The 21,105-nt window shown below is 43.9% G+C and overlaps 1 protein-coding gene and 1 long non-coding RNA gene across 2 annotated transcripts in view; both read right to left on the bottom strand.

Moving 5' to 3' along the window:
- The window catches only part of adgra1b (adhesion G protein-coupled receptor A1b), a 190,786-nt gene that overhangs the window by 45,020 nt on the left and 124,661 nt on the right, over positions 1 to 21,105 (bottom strand). The window contains exons 13-14 of the mRNA XM_085183349.1: positions 18,537 to 18,747; positions 17,813 to 18,021 (exon numbers count right to left, since the gene is read on the bottom strand). Of these exons, the coding sequence (XP_085039475.1) occupies positions 17,813 to 18,021; positions 18,537 to 18,747 (420 nt within the window). The remainder of the gene's footprint in view (positions 1 to 17,812; positions 18,022 to 18,536; positions 18,748 to 21,105) is intronic.
- Positions 7,570 to 16,771, bottom strand: LOC146505000 (uncharacterized). Its single transcript, XR_014877702.1, has 2 exons — positions 10,555 to 16,771; positions 7,570 to 10,524 (listed from the first exon to the last, which is right to left on the bottom strand). It is a non-coding gene; the product is annotated as an uncharacterized LOC146505000 (long non-coding RNA).

Raw genomic sequence — 21,105 nt, 5'->3', positions numbered from 1 at the left:
ACATTACACCGGTCCACACCTCGTTCCTTTGCAGGTTGACGCGTTGAACCGAAGCGTGCCATTTTTTTTTCTCTCTCTGTCCTGTAACAATAGATGAGAAGGAGGCCAGGACTCCACAGGTTCTGCACTGTTAACACTTAAAGACGGCGCGACGGAGGGGGGATGCACACCCAGTCTCTGCGAGCAGCACAATACAAACAGCCTCTCTCTCAACAGAATGCATCGCTCTCTGGCTACAGAGGTCTCAGCGCGTAAATAGGCTTAGGTGTGCCTGTGTGGTTCTTCTCACGGCAGAGGTGGAGCATTTACGTGGAGCCCGCCTCGCACGCGGACATCTGTTGCTGTCCACCATTTTCATGTGCGCTCTCTCTCACGGTCTCTCTGTCTCCACTACAAACCTCTATCATCCCTTTTTAGTGCTGGCTGACTACATAAAAACCAACCCTGTAACGTTGGGCTTTTGGTGACTCTATTTTCATTGCCATAGAAACCACATTACCACCTCAGGTTCTTCAAATAAAATGCATGTTTGCAGGTAAGGGGTCACGCTCCCACCCCCACTAAACATAAGAGAAAATGAATGGCTTTAGCGTGGTTTTATTTAGTTGCTGCTTTCGGCGTGGTCAGGAAGTGAAACTGACCATTGCCGGTGTGGGTTCTGACTGTGGTGCCATTTAGCCCCCTGGGACAGGGGTGCTGAGGGAGAAAACAGATGGGGGATCTTGAGTGAAAGCAGTCAGCTTCGCACAGAATAAATGTGCGGAGAATATGTTATGCGATGCATCTAACAGAAAACAGCTTGTAGCGGGGACCACAATGAAGAGCTGCGATAGGAGGGATAAGGAGATGAAGAATGATGGCATTATAGAGACAGAAAGCACGGAGACAGATGGAGAGAGAAGGACACCCAGGTAAATCATTATCCCCTTCAGCCTAGGAAGGGACTGTAAGTCTGGCTGGATTTTTCCCTTAGTTTCTTTTCCATTCCATGCATCCTCCTCGCACAGCAAAGCAATTTTCTTCCATTTCTGATTACAGATAGCTCACGGTGATCTCAACCCGGTTCCATTTTACTATCTGACAGTTGCGCTATCTGTGCCATTTACACTTAAGTTGACACTCCATCTCCTCTGATGGCAATTTACATGTTTGCATCTTGTTTGGGCCATTTGTAAGGCAAAGGCAAAGTGTCAGGACAGTGAATGAAGACAGAATTTCAGCTCTTAGATTAGTTTTCACTTTTGATACCAAAGCATATCGCTCAGCAACTCGAATCGGATTTCGGAAAGGCAAATTTTTGAGCAAGCTTCAAGGCTGAAAGCAGCTATTCAAAGGCCCAGCTGCAGATACACATACTCTCAAACTTTTTGCACATATCTTAACCCACTGTGACATATGCAAACACGTGGCAACGGTACACTGGAGATATACCCTACGGGCAATTTTTTCCCCTTTAGAGAATTAGACCATATTCATGCAAACATTCTTGTATTGCTGCATCACAGAAATACTATACCAGAGCCCCCCCTATTCTGGTAATGCCTCTGGGCAGTTAAGAGCACCGAGGCCTTATCTGAATGAACGTGGAGAGAGATCAGAGTAAGTGAGACAGAAAAACCGCCTGTCGAAAATCACCAATCAAATCTACTGAACATGGCTTGAAAAAACTGCCAATTTGGCCCAGATCAATTAAAAAAAGCTGAGACATTGTCACTTCATTTATAGCTCGATCCAGACTACCAACACGATCAGCGGCACCAGCTCATTCCAGCGGTAGTGCACAACTGTCACGCTACTACACATTACTACCTGAGGAAAACAAAATGTACACTTCACTACATTTTTATTCAGATTAGGCCTGTCACCACACAGATCAATAATTCACTATTTTTCCGTACCACAGCAGTTGTTGCATGCCCTGGCTGCTCCAGTCTTCATGCCAAATATTGTTGGGGAGGATGCATTGGAGTGTCAGTGTGTGTGAATGTTAAATAGAAAGCACTAAAGCTTAGAGAAACAGAGTGCTTGTATGAATGAGTGAAGGAATGTTGCATAAAGCACTTTGAGAGCTCAGGTAGAACAGGATAGTCATAGATAAGAACCAGTTCATTTAAAATTTCATTTCCCATTTGAGAAGACAGGTGTACACATGTTGGAGTTTACTCAGATAAAAGCACATACTGTATGTCTTACACATGCTTATTACACAAAGAAAGAGGCTACCAGCAATGATGAGTGAAAAGCTGATTTGACTAGCAAAGACAGGAAAAACAAGTGGGTGGTTACCAAGTTATTTATATATATATATATCCATCCATCCATCCATTCACTTCCGCTTATCCTTTTCAGGGTCACGGGGGGTGCTGGAGCCTATCCCAGCTGTCATAGGGCGAGAGGTGGGGTATATATATATATATATATATATATATATATATATATATATATATATATATATATATATATATATATATATATATATATATATATATGTAAAACCCAGGATCAACATGCTGCCATTTTGACCATTTTATTGACAGGAGGCATCTAAACAGAGCATACAGAGCTGTGAGAAAAATGAAGCTCAAAGTGGAAATAAACCATTTTTATCACTCAGCAGCCTGCAAGTGTTTTTATTTAAATAACACTGCTTAAAAATGATGTTTGAAGCAGGAGGTCTGGAGCTCTGTGCGCACTGATAAATATACATGTGACTCTACCGTAACTTGTTGTCCACATCTGCTTTATGCTGTTATAAAAAAAAAAAAAGCAAAAAAAAAAAAAAAAAAGAAGCTCCACCCTCAGTTCATTAAATCCCTGCAGCCATCTGAGGGCACATATGCTGGCAAATCTGCACCTGATTTGAGAAGTGTCATGCCATTACACACGACAGTCTACTGTTTACCTTTATTAAATCATGTGTAAATAACAGCAGGCTGCTGCACAGTAATCCTACTCAATACTGCACACATCTGACTAGTCTGGTATGATTTGGTATTCTGTTGCTTTGGCAGAAGACTCCAGATTAGAGCAGCTGACAGTCCCCCCCCCACCCCCCCCCCCCCCCCACTCCCCAACGTGGATGGTATAACGTGGGCTTTTACAAATGACATATTTTGCCGTATCCTATCATTAATGTGCAGGGCCTGCCTCTGCCTCTGCCTGCAGATTTGAGGTGCCAGTGTTCAGGTCGTGCTTCTCTGCACCAGCCAGACAACAATATAATTTCCTGTAGAGGCTTTTTTTTTCCATTTGTTGCACGCTCGTCGTCATGCGTCACTGAGATTGGCACAGCTGTTTCAGAGCGATGAGATCGTTGATGTGACCAGATAAGGGTGCATTTATTAACCGTCACACCCTCTGGTTTATATTCCACTTTAAACAACCCCTTTCGCGTATTCTGCTGCTGCACCTACATGAACCGCAAATGCAACAGGTGTGCTTTACACCTGTTGCATTTGCAATGGCTAAGTGAATGCATTTAAATTCAGCTGAGTATTGATACCAAACATCACTAGAGTTTTTCTTTCTATGATGCCATCCTTTTGTGACCAAAGATCTATGAGGCCAAGCATGACACTGACGTTGTTCACTATTATTTATTTTTCTCACCAAATTTCCATGAACGCTAGACACTAAGCAAACAGGAGTAAACAGTGCATTTATGAGATACTCAGTATTTCTGTTAGGACAAGTGTATGAAAAGACCGTTATTTAGATGTCTAACATTTATACTTGAAAGTATGGGTTTTGGAATCCTTTAGAATTCATCCTTTTGTGTGCATACCAGAAAACTGGAGCATCAACATGCCTGCTTTTGGAGACTGCAAGTAGTTAAGGTGACCAAGTAGTTGCTGAGAGGCTGAGAGGTTGAACTCTCGATCAGCAACGCAACTGCACAGTTTGCCTCTCTCCGGAAAACTGCCGTCTGCCTCAGACTGACTGCAATCACTGGTCAAAGCTTTGCAAATAATTGCCATCTCGGTTAGACATGCAGACAGATTGGCAACTTGTTGCAATCAACCTGTGTCGTCTGTGACATGGGTCTTTGTAATAGAGGACTTGATTGCCAGCTGACTGCATTCAGGTTATATTCCTTTATAAAAGCAAGGTTTCTGAGCGTCTATGGCTACGTTCACACTGCAGGCGAAAGCGCATCAAATCCGGGTTTTTTTACCCTACGCGACCCATATCCGATCATGTTATGACAGTGTGAACGGCACAAATCCGATATTTTCAAATCCGATCTGGGTCACTTTCGTATGTAGTACTGAATCCGATACATATCCGATGTTTTAGAAAGCAACTGCTGTTTGAACGGTCATGTCGCATTAAATCCGTCTTTTACGTCACTGACACAAGACAGACACCAATTATCAGCGCCGGAGAAGACATCCAAACGCTTCGTGGCGATCCAGTGTAGATGTTAGTGAAACTGTTGGGAAGACAATGTTGGAGAAACGTGAACATTTTATTTGTACTGTATAATCTGCAGATTCTGACAGAAATCTGCAACTATCCTTTGAAGCACCGCTCCTCTAAAACAGCAATAAGGATAATTATTAGGTTATCTACATTATTATGTAAATAACAAAATAACTTAAAGCAAAAATTGGGAAACGTAAAGTCCGAAGTCTTTATATTAAGAGCCATCAGTCAAACAATACTGTTTGCTCTGGGTCTAAACAGAGCACGTTGTGTGTGACGTCTTCTTTTGCGCATGCGGGCCGGTTTGAGCGTTCACACTAGAGCGCGTTTGCTGTCGAATTTTATTTGTAGTGTGAACAAGCAGACAAAAAAATTGGATTTGATCAAAAAATCAGAATTGAGCATTAAGACCTGCAGTGTGAACGTAGCCTTAGTCAACTTGGAGTTAAATTACTGTCAACAACATCTCTACACAGACTTAACAATGTGGTGTATGCTGTACAGTGCAGCGAGGAATGCCCAGACCTCTACATCGTAGAGACCAAACAGCCACTTCACAAGCGCATGGCACAACACAGAAGAGCCACCTCCACAGGACAAGACTCAGCTGTCTATCTGCATCTTAAGGATAAAGGACACTCTTTCGAGGATGCCAATGTTCACATTTTGGACAGAGAGGACAGATGGTTTGAAAGAGGAGTGAAAGAAGCCATCTATGTCCACTGTGAGCGACCATCTTTGAACAGAGGCGGTGGTTTACGACATCAACTGTCTGCCATCTATAATCCAGTTTTGAGATCCCTTCCCAGACGCCTTAACGCCCACTCACATCCTGGGCCATCTGACCTCAGGAATTCGCATGATAAGGTGGGGCCAGGTTTCACAATGAATTCACCCGAAACTCTGGCTGATTGGGACCCACACCCAGTTTCACACCTTGGCTCAGGCGATTACAGGATCATCAGGGGGTCCTTTTGTCCCTCTGTGGGGGGATACTCCCATTAGGTTTATATCTGGGACTCTCCACCATTTGACCTTAGAACTGAAGAAGCTTCTCGGATGAGAGATGAAACGTCTTCAAGCAACTTAAAGAAGTCCAGACGCTTTTCTTTGCAAGCTCCTTTGACTACGATGACCTGGATGACTGAGAACCTTCACAGACAACATCGCTAGAAGAATTTCTGAATTACAGTTTCAGATCTGTGAGGTTCTGGCTGGAGTCTGAATGCAAGGAGTTAATGTGAAATTCTCTTTAATGGGATTTTCTGTTTATGTAGTTGGATTTGCAAAAGACAGCAACGGTTAACTGTCACATGCACATAACTCCCAACTTGATCGCTATCAATTGCAAACTGATAGCAGACTGACTCCCTGCTGTTCTGCTGTCTTGATGTACCGAAGTTGCTTTGAAGGTGGCAACTGACTGCAGGAAGTCACATACATGGTCCCCATTTCAAGCAACATGTTCACAGGGAACATTATAAAAAGTTCTTTCTACACAGTACCTTGTAGCATAAAGCAACTTAAAAAGTATAACTTAGACATTAGATGCATACAGCGGTATGCATGCAGGCCGTCAGTGATGTGGCTAGCATAAAGTTGAGCTAATCACCACCTGAGCTTGACTTTGTGGTCTGAATGAACTACGGATGTGCTCATTCATGGTATCAAGACAGTCTGTTAAACTACACTTTGGGCAAGCATGGCATTTAGAAGCATGCCATCAGGTGCTGCGGTATAAAACACTGAGGTTTGGTGTCAGGATTTGGCAAAATTTGTAATACTTATAATTGAGGATCAAATCGTGTGCGAGAGAGACGCTTGCTCCTGTACAGCTGCTCTGTCCTTACTGCTTTGTGGTGTGTGCTATCAGTTAATTGCATGTTAACTGCTCTTTGTGTGGAATTTTCTGTCACAGGTGAAGAACATATTTCAAGTCAAAATGAAAAAAAGGAACAATTGAACAGCTGGAAATCTGCATAAATATGTGTCACCCCTGAAATCTGAAGGGCCATTAACAGACTTTATGAAAATATATACCCCTTTGTCTGCCGTGTTATCGCTACCCCTTCAAATGACTTAAGTCTCATTTTCTGCTGTGCTTATCTTCCCCATAGAAGCTCACAGGGGGCCACATTGGATCAATATATTCTCCCTAATTGCGGCAGAGAAACCAGCAAAAGCAGCAGCAGTTCCACCCTTACAGCACACACACACACACACGCAGAAAACATGCAACTGCTGGGCCAGGCTGTACTGTTCTTGCATGCTGATGGAACTAATGTGCTTTTCCAAAAACAATAAAGAGGTAAGGTCATATGGCATAGGTCACGGGTTGAGGCGAGATATAAAATAACTTGCGAGAGTTTCATTTCTCGCGTCTGTTATGAAAATGCCTCTCACCTTTAACCCTTTGGCTTTTCAGATATATTGCTGCTAATCAGCCAGGCGGCAGCAGCAGCAATGGCATTCTGGGAGCTGCTGTTGTCTTGGCTGACAACAGAAGTGGACATGCAGATGGTCAGCCAGCCAAACATCTAGCCAGCCACAGTGCAGAATTGCTGTCTACACTGGCCTAATAGAGGGAAAAAAAGCACTTAATGTGTTTGTCTAGACTGTCCAGCACTGTGCAAATGAGTCGCTGTCCAGTTTAGTTAAATGCAGTTCACAAATACAGCGACCCAATTGAAAGCCAGTGACAGAAACTCAAACAGAGGCGAGAGAGGGAGACAGAAAGAGGCTGTTTACACGGCATGCCCTCATTTCTACCAAGCTGTCTCGGGTTCAGAGAGGGTCGCACTGATGACTAGGGAACAGCTGGTAAAAGGGGATGGGGAGGTGGGGACATTTGACCAGGACAGTTTCAGATCAGATGCCATGTTATGATGTGAACAGCTCAGTTTTTTTTTTAAGCTCAAATACTGTTTGGATGCGACTCTGTGCACCAACAGTGTCCTAGTACATGAATCATTTATGTCAGATGGCCCCTATCGCATGCGAGAGGACAAGCGAGACCTGTTTCATTTTAATCATTTGTGAGTAATCGTGGACTTGCGCGTCAGATGTACTCAAATCTGCATAATACTTCTAGCAAAAAAAAGAACTGATTCCCATTCAAGCGCTCATATCTCACTAATTGTTTGAGAAAATGTGTGCCAAAATCATCAACTTGAAAATAAAACCAAAATGCGTCTGCGTCGTTATCTTTTATAAAGACAGCTTGTCAGCAAGGACAGTTTCATATTTCAAGCGAGCGAGTTTGCCGGTGTGTAAAACTCTGAGCACCAAGCTGAGCTGCCAGTTAATCAGTAACTGCATATAAACGTCATCAAAACAGTGAGACCACCGAATATCCCATTAGATTTCTTAGCACACAGTGGACGCGCGCACACATTAAGTGCAACAATCCTTTCTGCTGCCAGAAGCACTATTATAATCTTTCATACACTCTGGTTGAGGAGCATACATAATTTGAATAACAATAGGTTAAAGCAGTGCAATTTGTATACAGGGTAAAGGAGGGGCACTCTGCATTAAAAACAGAGTGTCCGATACAGAGCGCCACACATTAAAAAGGGAAAAAAGTGCCAAGTATTGGCTTACTGTGTAAACGCCAGAGCAAAACTGTTGATGTCTGAGATAAATGGTGGTCTGTGAGCTCTGAACTCATTAGTCAGGAAGAAAACAATCTGCATTACATGTCAGCTTATTGGCAAGCAGCAATCTGCTGTGGGAGTGGAGGTGGGCCGGCCCCCCCTTTTTTTCCCCATTTCACACCAAAGCAAGTCAGCAAACACAGAGAGTTTAAATCAGAACAGAAGCAACAGAAAGAAAGTCTGCAGTGATGCACACACAGACACACACACAAACAGCAAACCTCATGTGCCAAAGTAACCGTGCCCGACATCAAATTTAAGTTAATGCTTTCAAATGGAACACGAGTGCATTTATTAAATATTAAGTTAAGCCAAACTCGACTGTAAGTGCAGTAAGTTCACAGAGTGCAGCACACACCTGAGCCTCAGCGTAGCTGGTTAAGCCAGCCGCCCGTGAGGAAGCTGCATGGTTGCCTCGCCACAGAATGAGGCGGATTAGAGTTGGTCTGCCAGCTGCCATGTTTGGAACAAGCGTAAGTGAGGTGAAGGGTGAAAGGTAGACGATGCTTAGTGAGCTGCAAATAATTAGCATTTACTCAAAGAATTAGCCTGAGCTGTATGATTACGGCGAAGCACAAACACACATTAAGCAGGTTATGTGCAGCCTATCGCATGCTCGTAGAATCATATTTTATATTCTTTATATACTATGATAAGATGCCACCTGTGCAACAAGTCCAGTCATGAAAAATTCTCGCTACTAAATATTCAGCAGGCAACTGTTAGTGGTATTATAACAACGTGAAAGCACAGGGAACAACAGCAACTCAGCCATGAAGTGGTTGACCACGTAATACCACAGAGTGGGGTCAGTGGATGGTGAGGCACGCAGTGTGCAGATGTCGCCAACTTTCTGCAGAATCAATCGCCACAGACCTTCAAACTTGATGTGGCCTTCAGATTAGCTCAAGAACAGTGCATGGAGAGTTTCACGGAATGGGTTTCCATGTCCAAGCGGCTGCATCCGATGGATAAGTCTGAGTTTGGCGGTTGCCAGGAAAACGGTACTTGTCTGAGTACACTGTGCCAAATGTAAAGTTTGGTGGAAGGGGGTTTATTGCATGGGGTTGTTTTTCAACCTTAGTTCCAGTGAAAAGAACCCTTAATGCTTGATGAATTAGAGCGGAGACGGTGGCCTTTTCGTCCAACATCACTGTCTGACCTCACAAATACACTTCTAGAAGAATGGTAAAAAAAAAATCCTATAAACACGCTCCTAAATCTTGTGGAAAGCCTTCCCAGAAGACTTAAAGCTGTTATAACTGGAAAGGGTGGGCCAACATCATATTAAACCCTACGGATTAAGAATGGGATGTCACTTCAGTTTATATGTCCGTGAAGGCAGCAAATACTTTGGCAATATAGTGTATGTCGGTCTCCGTATGTGTCTCAAGTGGCCAATTGTGATGAGATCTTATCCTGTTAAATAGCAAATGCATTCTTTTCTTTTGCCGACCCCAAATCCCAATGTGCAGGACAACAACAGCTCTACGTGGGTGGCGGTAGCTCAGGTGGCAGAGCAGGTCAGCCACTAATCAGAAGGTCGGTGGTTCGATCCCAGCCTCCTGGCTGCATGCCAAATATCCTTGGGCAAGATACCAACCCCATGTTGCCTACTGGTGGTGGTCAGAGGGCCCGGTGGCGCCAGTGTCCGGCAGCCTCGCCTCTGTCAGTGCGCCCCAGGGCAGCTCTGGCTACAATGTAGCTTGCCATTGCCAGTGTGTGAATGGGTGAATGACTGAATGTGGTGTAAAGCACTTTGGGGTCCTTAGGGACTGAGTAAAGCGCTATACAAATGTAGGCCATTTTACAGACACAGCTCAGCAGGCTTCTTGTCCTGTCACCTGGAGCTATCACGAGTCAACACAAACCATGATTAACAGGGCTTAATTTTTAGCTGCGCAATCGGCCATGTAAAACAAATGACTAATAATAGTTGTCCGCACTGAACCTGTTATAGCGATCAACAAAACGTGTTGTTGTTTTTCCACAGCAAGAAGCACATCAGTTGAGTGGGTGATCCTTTTGTGTGGTCAAGGACTCATTCGCATGCAAACTGCTAGAAGAATTGGCCATATGTTGCCCAAACTTCCTCCGAATGTGGTCTGAGCTCAGCGTGTCCTCTGTGTGTCATTGGCGCATTGGTACTTAGAGGAGTCTGCTTGTGATCAGATCACCAAGGAAACAAGTTAGTTAACAAATTAGTGCCAGTTATGAAAGGGCCCTTAAGGACACTAATTAACACATTGTCTATCATTTAAGCTTAAATACTTGATAACCACATTTTAGCTGTGTCTGACCAGAAAAGTGTTTTTCTTCTCCTTTAACTCCCAACAAGAATGTCAACATAGCCTAATTGAAAACCACAGTTACTGCATGTGAGATATTTAGTTCATGGCTATTGTACGTATTAAAAAGTGTATATTGTCAAGTGGCCTGTTTTCTCAAAACAAACCTTTTTTTTTCAATCCACTGTCATCTAACACGCCATCACAAGGCATCGCCACCCTTTCCCTCTGTAGATATCATAGCCTATCATCCCTCTTCCCCTCCCACAACAATGCCTATCAACAGAAAATATCAACATAGTGCTTTGAGACATGGTTGCATATCTAAACGGGTCATCATCGTTACCACTGTAAATCCCTTCATCACCTAAAACACACACAGCAAAGCTCCTTCAGCATGAACACGTCTCGTAGATAGAAAAGTCCAGGGTGTGAGGATAAAGTCGAGGGAGGCAGGAGCTGGGTCTCGCTTGTGGGCGAACAATGAAAGCTGGCTTGTTGTCTCATTATGTCTGCCTTGAGCACAGATGTGGACAAAGGACTAATGAGGACACATAACTTATGTGTTGCTGGAAAAAAACAAAAAAAAACCAAAACAGACTGAGAAAATGAGACCCGAACAAGAAAACAGTGTTTCTGAACTACAGAGGATCTGAAAGTAGCCGGGAGGTTATTTTCAATTAGCAACACGTATCCAGCACAACTTACAGTCTGTGTGCATTAGCCATTATTGCCGAAGACGAAAACACCAAATGTGGATTGAATTTGAATAAACAACTCCCTTTTGATGATGTTTTCTAGAACACAGCCAGTTGGCATCTTTAAGATGAAGCAAAAGGGCAGAAGGATTTCTGAATGTATCGCTCCTATTCCCTCCTTCATCCTTTATTTCCCTTAGGAGACAATGATCGTGATCCAGGTGGCAGTACACATTTCTGAATGAATCATAGACCAAAGCAAAGCTGATGCAATGATCTGATCTAATATTTGAGAAATGCAGCCGGATTATTCCACCTAGGATAAGGATAAGACAATGAATGGATGGATTCTTAGGGACATTGTGCCCTACAGATATTTTCTTCCTCTCTGTAGGAGACAAGACCTGGTGGTCAGCACCAGATGTCAGCAGTAATGTCACAGCAGTATCGGGCTTGCAGAAGGCTCAGCCTTTGAGAGGTAATTTATCTAGATGGGATCCTGTCTTGGCTGGTTTGGTTCAAGGTGGAGGCGCAGCAGCCAAGTGAATCATGGTTTGTTTGGTCATTTTGAAAGTATCTATGCAAGTGTCCTAAAACGGGAGGTACTCGGGCTAGAATGACACAATAAATCTCAGTCTATGGTCCATTACAGTTCAGACGCAGCATTAAAGGAGTTGGAATGGAGGTGGGTTGCAAAGTAGCCTGCAGATGCAGCAGAAACTGTAAGCAGGCTAATGCTAAAACAGCTTTACCATTTTGAATGTGTATAAGGAGATCAGCTGAGCTACAGGCTGGTGACATGGGCTGGCACTGAGATCAGCTAATCTGCCAACCACTGACTAAGGATATTTAAAATATTTCACCGCACTTTGTCACGGTACCAGACTTTACTCTGGTATGTAAATTTGATTGAACATTTACCACCTCAACATTTTAGAGAAAAAATCCACTTTACTGTGTGACGTTTAGTTACCTTATTTTATTTTGGAGATTATGTATCAGAATTTCAGGAGCAGGACCACGCCTCCAAACACGCTCCTTCCGGCTGTCATCTATATAGGTTCCCCTAGTTCTTGCCCCAGTACGTGCCCCACCCTCCCTCTCTTCTTCTTCTCCATTCTTCAACTTCTTCACTTCTATTTAGTACATGGGGATCTGCCAAGCCCGGGAGCCATCGCCAGTCCTCTTCGAGGCCTTCCCCAAACCGCAGCTCAATTCATGTCAAAGCATTCACTTTTACCTACTAAAACGCTGTCAAGCTTAAATGAGGACGTGGGCCCAGCTAGTGAATTAAAAATACAAGTTCATAAATGCAACATGCCATCATCAGAGATTAAAGCAGTGTTTCTAGGCTTTTACTGTTTACTCGTGACCCTGTGTGTAAAAGCAGTTTATAGTTTCCTTACAACTCATGACCTTTGTTACTCCACTGTGGGAAACACTGATCTAAAATGCCAAATTCTGTATAACAGAAAATAGTTGAAACTTGCTTTCCCTCAGTCGGCTGCTGTCACAGTGATGTATTAACAGCTTAATGGTGCCTCGGTCTTGGACCCATGGTTTTGAGTTTTTGTGGGATGGTGATTCCTTTTGGATTTGAGAATCACTTGTGTTTGAATTTTGTTCCCTTTTTATGTAACATAGCTTGTATTGTGTAGATTTTCGCCGTGATATCATTTATATCTTCCAGCAGTCTCTTGTGTATCTTGGTTAAACAGTATTTAGTTAGTTGCCTTTCGTGTTCTGTCCCACTCTTGTCTCGCTTCTATGATTTTGTCCTTTAGCATCTCCTCTGTCCAGTTGGTCTGGGTTCACCCGTTCCCTTCTGTCTTTTTTCCTGTTTTATTTTGTTAGCGGTTGTTCTCTGTGTCTTAGGTTAAGTTTGAACTTTTATCTCATTATGTTAGTTCATGGTATTTCCTGGTACCCAGATTCTCTGCTTCTGACCTGCCAATGTATCAAACTTTTTTTTAGCAATATGAGTTACTGACATTAAAGCTGGATGGCATTCCATCCAGAACCATGATCTGCCTACAACACGGCCCAGGGCTCGCAAAATCGCTAGCCCGACGTCCCGGGGCTAGCGATTTTTCCAGTCGGGCTACCAAAATCTAACTCAGCCCTGCCCGTCGGGCTATTATAGGAAGGAAAATATATGTCTATGCTTTTGCATTCTTTCGCCAATGTAGCTGAGTAATTATGTCATTGGCATCGATGAGCCACTGTCAATATGTGACATATTGAAATCGCGTTTGAATTTGCGCTTGTTTTTTGCTTTCACTTTCATTTTGCGATCGCGCGAACGGTGTGTAGAGAGCAGCAGCACTGATTGGTGAGTGACGATTAATTGCGCACCAATTCCTCTGACATCGTCTTATCACTCATTAGCTTACTATTCAAACGCGACAAGTGAAATCTCTTGCAGCAAGCTTAAACATGTGAGAGGTTGAGAGCGCAAAGAATCGCTGACCGTTATGTGAGTGCGTGTGTAAAAGCAGCAGGATTTCAGCTGGTATTTTAGTTCTGCTCAGCCAAATAAGACAGGTCAGGGTGAAGAAGGGGCAGCCAAAGAAAAGCCTACCGCAAAACGGAAAAGTTATGACAAATCAGACTATGAGGCAAAAAGAAAGCGCAGCTTTTTTGGTTTCATGGACAAAAGAATTTCTGTGGCTGGAATATGACAAGCTAAATAACATGATGTTCTGCCAGGTGTGTTGTGAGTTTCATTTGATTTCTGAGTCGACAAGCGCCTTTGTTACTGGGACCAGTCATTTTAAGAAAGACCCCATCAGAACCCATGAGAAATGCAAGAAATGCATTATTGTCCAGTCTGCAATCTTTCCCAGAACAAACAGCAATTGCAAAAAAAACATACTAAAAATAAACCAAGCACAACAAGAACTCCTGAAAAAGCTGTTTAGAACAGCGTGCTATATTGCAAAGAGTGAACTACCTTTGGCAAAATGTATCAGTCTTTGCAAACTTCAAAAAGCAAATGGCCTAGATCTTGGTTCCACTTGCCTCTTACCCGTGACTTCAGTGGAAATTTCAGATTCAGGATATGACACAGACTGATGTTCTACACGGTTCTTACAAGTTCATAGAAATTTCTGTTCAATCAGAACCAAGTATTTGAGTTGATGGTTGTAATTTTTATACAGTTGTTGTGATTTGTATTTTAACAATTTTTTTGATTAACTTTTGTTTCCGTTACAATATTATACTTTAATGTATAATATTGTAAATGAAACAAAACATTAAAAAAAATAGCTTTCTTTTTTATTCGGGCTACTTAAATTTATTTTGGGCTACCAAAAACTGAAGAATGCCTGCCCGAAGGGCTACCAGAGATTTTGAAATTTTGCGAGCCTTGTGGCCAATCTGTCAAATCTTTCATTGGTCAACTTCTTTTGCTTCTCATTCTTAAAAAGCTGTTAACATCACCCACCGATACTGTTTGGGCTTTAACTGTAAATTCTGCACTTGTTGGATTGTATTGTAACTAAAGGATCTAAACAATCAGCCTACCATGACTCTTTCATCTGTCATCATCTTCTCATTAAAGCCATCATCTGCAAACACTAAACAGTACTACAAACTTACCATTACACTGTATGTGACTCTGCCGTGTTTAACCAACAGGTCTCCTGTTTCACTTGAGGATAAAACAGAGGATCCACCACTCTATAGGAACCCACTTCCCTTGACATATTCGTTATATTGTGTACAGTGCATGGGGATATATCTCTAAACAGCTCTTCCCTTATTGGACCTCGGCCTTGGGCCCTTTGTTATGATTGGATACTTACAAAACCCAGCCACCCACACCATGTCTCTCTTTCGTTCTAAAGGTCTGCTCCTGCATATTAAACAGTCTGGACCGCTGCAGCAGTAAAATGCATGAACTCCTTCATCGACATTATCTCCTCAGGAAATACATGCATAAATAAATGAATCCTGCTACCTCCGAGACAGCACACCGTACTCAGCGTGGTTACAGAAGAGGGGTGTGTCTCGTAGAAGGGGTTAAAAGGTTGCTGGGAATGTGGGGTTGAGGCTTGTCACTGTGATGAAGACTGATGATGAGGCTGCATTGCTGTAAACGAGTGAGTCAGCCCTCCCTTCAGTCAGACAGACACAGGCTTGCAGGAGGCAGATGGGGGAGGGGAAGGGGGGGGGGTGCAAGAGGAGGAGGCGGGACAGAAGGAGGAAGACAGAGAAATGCATGGGAACTGTCCCCGGTGCTGAAATCTGTAGCGGCTGCATTGTAACAGCTTCATGTTCAGCTCAGTGCAGGAAGGAGAGGAAGAAAAAAAAATCCAAAATAGAGGGAGTCTTTTTAATACCTGACCCACATCTGAAACAACTTGTATCACTAGTTGGAAGGTAACAGGTCAGCGCCACCTGCCTTCCCATGTCAAAAAAAGAGAAAAAGTAAGGCATTTGTTACACCTACACCAAATTTCCACACAGATCCTATCCAAAAGTCATGTCTTTGGCATTCTGATCACAAAGCCAGGAGAGGGATATTCTCTACCGTGTAATTCCTTCTGAGCCAAGTCAAAAAGATTGTCATTAGAGTGCTTTTTATATTCCAAACATCAGTGCCCAGGGACAATTGTATTAGGCTGCCATGCTATTTGTAGACTAATCATCTCCACACACAGACACAGTAAGAACTCAATGGAAAAGAAAAAGTCAAGATCAACAGGAATGGGATATTTCAATGTCCAACATCCACCCACCCTGCATGTCCTTTGCTAACCCTGACAGACACTTCAACTGCACACTGCAGACAGTTGATATAAAAGCATCTCGGGGTCAGGTGTAAGGGAGGTGATACAGCTATGCAAGACACCAGCATGATGGCTAAGCCATGACTTGACACCCAGAGAATAAAAAACACATCACGGTCACCTTGTTTAACTTCACCCACAGCAGCTGAAATGTGGAACTCGGCTCAACTTGTTACTCTGATTTTGCTTTAGAACACCAAAAGCAAGAGCTGAGCTTAAGCTGGTCGCTGTGCTTTTACTGCATTAGTCACAAACGGTGGCTTCACTGATGGAGCCCCCCCCCCACTTGTGAGTACTGTAAATTAAAAATGGTCAACTTGCAGTCGGGCTGTAATTGGCAATTCCCCTCAGATTGACATGCAAAAGATTATGCAACAGGTTTAGTACTTGCAGAAGCCACCCTGGGCTATAAATATCCCCGTTGCAATAGTACAGTATTTTAGATGAGACCATCAGGAGAATGATGTCACAAGTCCGTAAATAAAAGGTCCTTCTTTCTTGGGCACTGCAGAGAGCAGGCGGGTGTGGTGACTGCATTATTAGACGCGCAATCCCCGGCGCAAAAGCTCACATTAGACCACGATGTGGACATTCCCGTCACGGCTTTCTACCATCGCTATGACTACCTGCTACTTATCGTACGTGTCTTGAAGTTCAAATCATTCATCTGCAGCCGGGAAATTTGAGCAAAATAATAATAATAATAAAAATGCCGATTTAGCGTTTATTCTGACAGTCACAAGGTGCCCACTGACGGTGCGCCTGCCCGAGCCTCGCGTTTGATAGAGAATACATGTGCAATGACAATCTGACATCTGCTCTCCATCTGACAACAGCTCAGTGTTCTCCACAGACACCCCACTCCCCCCCTCGAGCAACACCCCCCACCCCTTCTCCACCACCACCACCACCCCATGCCGTTTTTATGTGCCGCTTTTCCCCTCATGCCCCACTCTTTTTCCCCCCATTCCTATGCGGCTGTTCTTCTTCTTCCTTTTTTCTCCTCCATCCTCGACCCAGCTCATTTCCACACTCGGAACAACAACCAAATTGAACAGCGGCTTCATAAAATATGCAGATAAAAGGGAAGACAAAAAAGAAGCAACTCGGAAAAGCACCGACATCTCAAGCACAACACTTTTCATGCTCTGCCGAGGACTGACCTCCCAGTCTAACGAATGCCACTCTTCGGTAAACATCCGGAGGATTTCTTTTCATCCAAAAAAGCGGACCAGGCGCAGCAGCTCTATGGAGCGACTGGGCGATGCGATGCCATTGCGCTTTTGGTATTATCCTCATGAAATCAATTCGAACAGAGGGACGTCGTCGGAAGAAGGCATCTCGTCGGCGTCTAGACCAACTTGAGCGACACAGATGAACGATCCTACGCTTTGCAGTCCAACATTTCTTTTCTTTTTTTTCTCTCTGCGATGGTTGCAACCAATTAGCACACCACTTGCGCTCGGAGGCGAATAGCTCCTGACAAGGCGCTCCTTCTCTTGAGCATCGCTTCTATTTCAGCTGCTGTGCTGCTTTTTGGAAAAAAGGTGGCAGACTATACAACACCCGCAACTTTCCAGGATACGGGGTGGGGGGAAGAATTTTTCTTTTCTTTTCTTTTCTTTTTTTTCTTTTCTTTTCTTTTTTTTTTTTTTTTTTTTTTTTAGCATAGCGCATACTCCAAAGCCAATAAATCCCCGTAACGCATTTGACAAATCCTTTTCCCTCTGCTGAAGAGGAGCAACAATAAAAGGAAGCGATTAAAGGTCCCTTCTTAAAACACGTGACTCCAGCCTATTCCACGGTGAAAACAGATGCATTTGATCCATAACAGGCCTTAAGCAGAGGAGGAAGCATTTATGTAGTGGTGGGGGTGAGGGGAGGGGGGGGGGAGGTCATGGTAAAAAAAAAAAAAGAATGACACCGGTACCACACAGGAGACTACTCACCATTAGCACAGCAAAGTTATTATGGTGGGTGCAATGAATGGTGGTCGTGTTGCCCCCGGAGCCTGTTATGTGGCAGCCCTCTGCCCTCCAGCCACCGTGTCCATCCAGCAGGTCAAAATCCCAATAGGCTGCGGTGGGGTCTACACCCAGCGCGAAGTGCCTCAGAGCAATAGTAACAGAGTGCACGGCGCTCCCGAGGCTGCACCCATCTGCAAGGAAAGCAACACATTCAGTAAAGGAAATCATGTGGAAAGTCTGTAAGTGCTGTGGCACAAAAAAAGCATGGGCATGAGAGGACGAACCCCCCACCCCCACGGCCGCTATACACACACATGCACACAGGCTAGACAAGTGTCAGACAGCTGACTGCGGGTGATAGACTGGTGTGTGAAGTGTTGCAGTTAACTTTCATTTCAAAACCAAAAAATAATAATATTTTTGCTAAAACATGGTGTGTTTTCGGACACGATGCAGCAGCGGAGTGTGCAGGGTGATCTGAAGCACGCGCTGCCCTCTGTAATCAGAGTAAATGAAACCGCAACAGAGTTCTTTCATTTATTCCGGGAATACGCACGGGAGCGGTGTGTCAACATGTTGCGCAGAGCAAACTGATGGACTACGGCTATGTCCGCGCGTGTGTGCGTGTGTAAAGCATGTCCGTGTCGGCAAATACAGCACGGCGTTGACATCACAGGCATGATGATAAAAATGGATTTCCTCTTACCTAATTTGGTGAAAGCAACTGGTGTTGAAACGCTCCTACGCTTCCCGTCGTCTGCGAGATTTGACGAATTGCCGGTGCAAGGGAAGAGTTTCCCATTGCGAAACACAATAAACTGCAGCTTGCAAGTGGAGTTATCAACAGATTGCAACGGCGAGGAAGAGATAGGCGTACCAGCCAGCGGTAAATGGATTGAGGCGACTGCCACTGAGTTCTGCGGATGGAACAAAAAAGAAAGAGAGAGAGAAGAAAATAAAAATTAAATAATGTGTCGGTGATGCGCTGTGGGGGAAAAAAACTCTGTTAAAAAAAAAAGAAAGAAGAAGAAAAAAACTGAAAAAAAATCCTTTCCTCTCCGGGAGTGGAGGCGACCATAGACCAAAAGTGACCAAGGGAATGAGAATCACGTTTGAAGCGCTCTAGTGCGCCTATTTGGTCAAGCTCCCTGCCGCAGAGGTGGAAATGGTTCTTACCATTTCAGCTTGAGGGCACATCAACACTGCAGCTTGATTTAAAGAGACAACCGGTCTGACTTTATCTTCTTTTTAGCAACTGTAAACACCAAAGAACACAAATAACATCCCTGGCAAGATTTTTTTTTTTTTTGGAGGGGGGGGGGGGGGGGGGGGCACAGCTTGGGAATGCCAAAGTGAAGACTCTCGCCATCTTTAAGCAGAAGAAAATCCAAACTGTAATGTAAACCTGCCTGTAAAATTAAAAAAATCCCCACCAGAGTTGCATTCAAGATCCACATTCCCTCTGATTTGTTATGACCTGAAGCAGATCATTTTATATTCTGACCAAATAACTAAGTAGTCCATACTGTCCAAGAAAGTCTGAGCTACAATCAAGATCCAGCAGCCCCACAAGAGCGGCATGATTACAGCTTCGGGAACTTTGGCAACGCTCACGATTTAGTAACTTGACATCCTGGTGGACAGAAATGTTGCTCAAGGGTGTGTGGACCAGTGAGTGACTGCATTTAGGACAGGACAGGCAGCACTTAGGCTGCCAAAGAGCAAGTTTAATCAGAAAAAAAGGCTTCTAAAGTGCTACTGTCAGCATGTGTGGCCACACACACTTAACTCTGCGCAACTGATATATCTGCATCAGCTCATGAATTCTACATGCCATGCACAAATACAGCAGAGGGAAGTGTGGCGTGCTCGGAAAGTTAAGCAAACGCGTGTTTCAAAAGAAAAGGCTTTCTGCTGACATTATCTGAGCTGTGATTTTATTCAGAAAAGTGATCATTCTCTAGTCAGGAATCTTCATCAGAGTGTGAAGTAGCGATTAAACAAGCTGAGATCTTTGTTGTTGTTGTGAAGAAGTGATTACAACAGAAAATGTTCTTTCAAATGAAGCCAGCACCTTAGGTTATTAACAGAATTTGCGCGACATGAACAGATTTCTCGGAAGAAGCAAAATGACTGACCCCTCACATTGATTCATCAGATGACCCTGATGGAGAATGATGCTAATGACAAGGCTGCTGATGATACCCGTTCATAATAGGCATAATGATGGCATCTTGCTTGCGGCTTGCTTTCCGAATGCAGTCTGTTTTTAATCAGCTTTCAATCGCTTCACCCTCCCTGGCGTGAGAGGATCAGCACTTTGAACCTAAAGGGGAGGGAAGCTTCCTGCCAGAGATGAATGTGGATGCACGGAAAGTGCCCTTACAGTTAATGGGTAGCTGCTTAGTCAGATGTTCAACCCAATCAATGCCGAGGAGGAAGATAGCCAAATTTCTTAATCGAGTTAATCAAGAGCTTCCTTGTCCAGTATTATGTTGATTACAGTAACCATGGCGTTTGTCCAGCCTTTTATTCTGCTTTGTCCTGATCGTCCTGGTTCCTTCTGTATCCTAGAAAATAAATGTGCCAAAGAGCAGCTGTGTGCTTAAGCACAGTTCTTTTTACGTCCGAGACACCACGGCAGCATCAGCTTTGTTAGCTATTTGTTTCTGCATTGACTCACTCTTGAAAAGGTGTTGATTTTCACCCTGCAGGGTGTGTGTGTATGTGTGTGTGTGCATGTGTGTGTGTGTGTGTGGAGGGAGAGGAAGAAAGACAGAGGATCTTTGCCTTGAAATTTATGTTGCATCATTTCCTTTCTGTGAGCAGCTCAAGCTTGGCAGTCTGTTTCCAAGACGTCACAGGATACAGACATCAGGGATGGAGTCAGGGAGGATTTCAGCCTAGCTGACGATCTAGGTGGTGTTAAACACGGGCCCTGGCGTGCTATTCGAATGCAGTGAGCACAGATTCCGAGTGACCCATCATCCCCAGGGGAAATGTTTTCAAATCGCACAAATTCAAAAAATAAACCATATCTCGTATACTTGTCTCTGCATCTCTTCCTACATCTTTTATCCCTTTTTATGTGGCGTATCAAAGTGATTTACAGCCCCGGGGTGTGTGTGTGTGTGCGCCATAAGCCGTGGCGTGCGTAAGGTCCCATTCTCAGCAACAATCTATGTTCCTCCTGAGCAACCTAAACAGCTACATTTCCTCAACCCCAATGCCACCGGGGACCTCACACTTCAGAGTTGATTTAGCTGGTTGTACCT

This window comes from Neolamprologus multifasciatus, chromosome 13, assembly GCF_963576455.1.
Source record: "Neolamprologus multifasciatus chromosome 13, fNeoMul1.2, whole genome shotgun sequence".
Lineage (NCBI taxonomy): Eukaryota > Metazoa > Chordata > Actinopteri > Cichliformes > Cichlidae > Neolamprologus > Neolamprologus multifasciatus.
The sequence above is the reverse complement of the archived record's forward strand: the minus strand, read 5'-3'. Positions and strand labels throughout refer to the sequence as shown.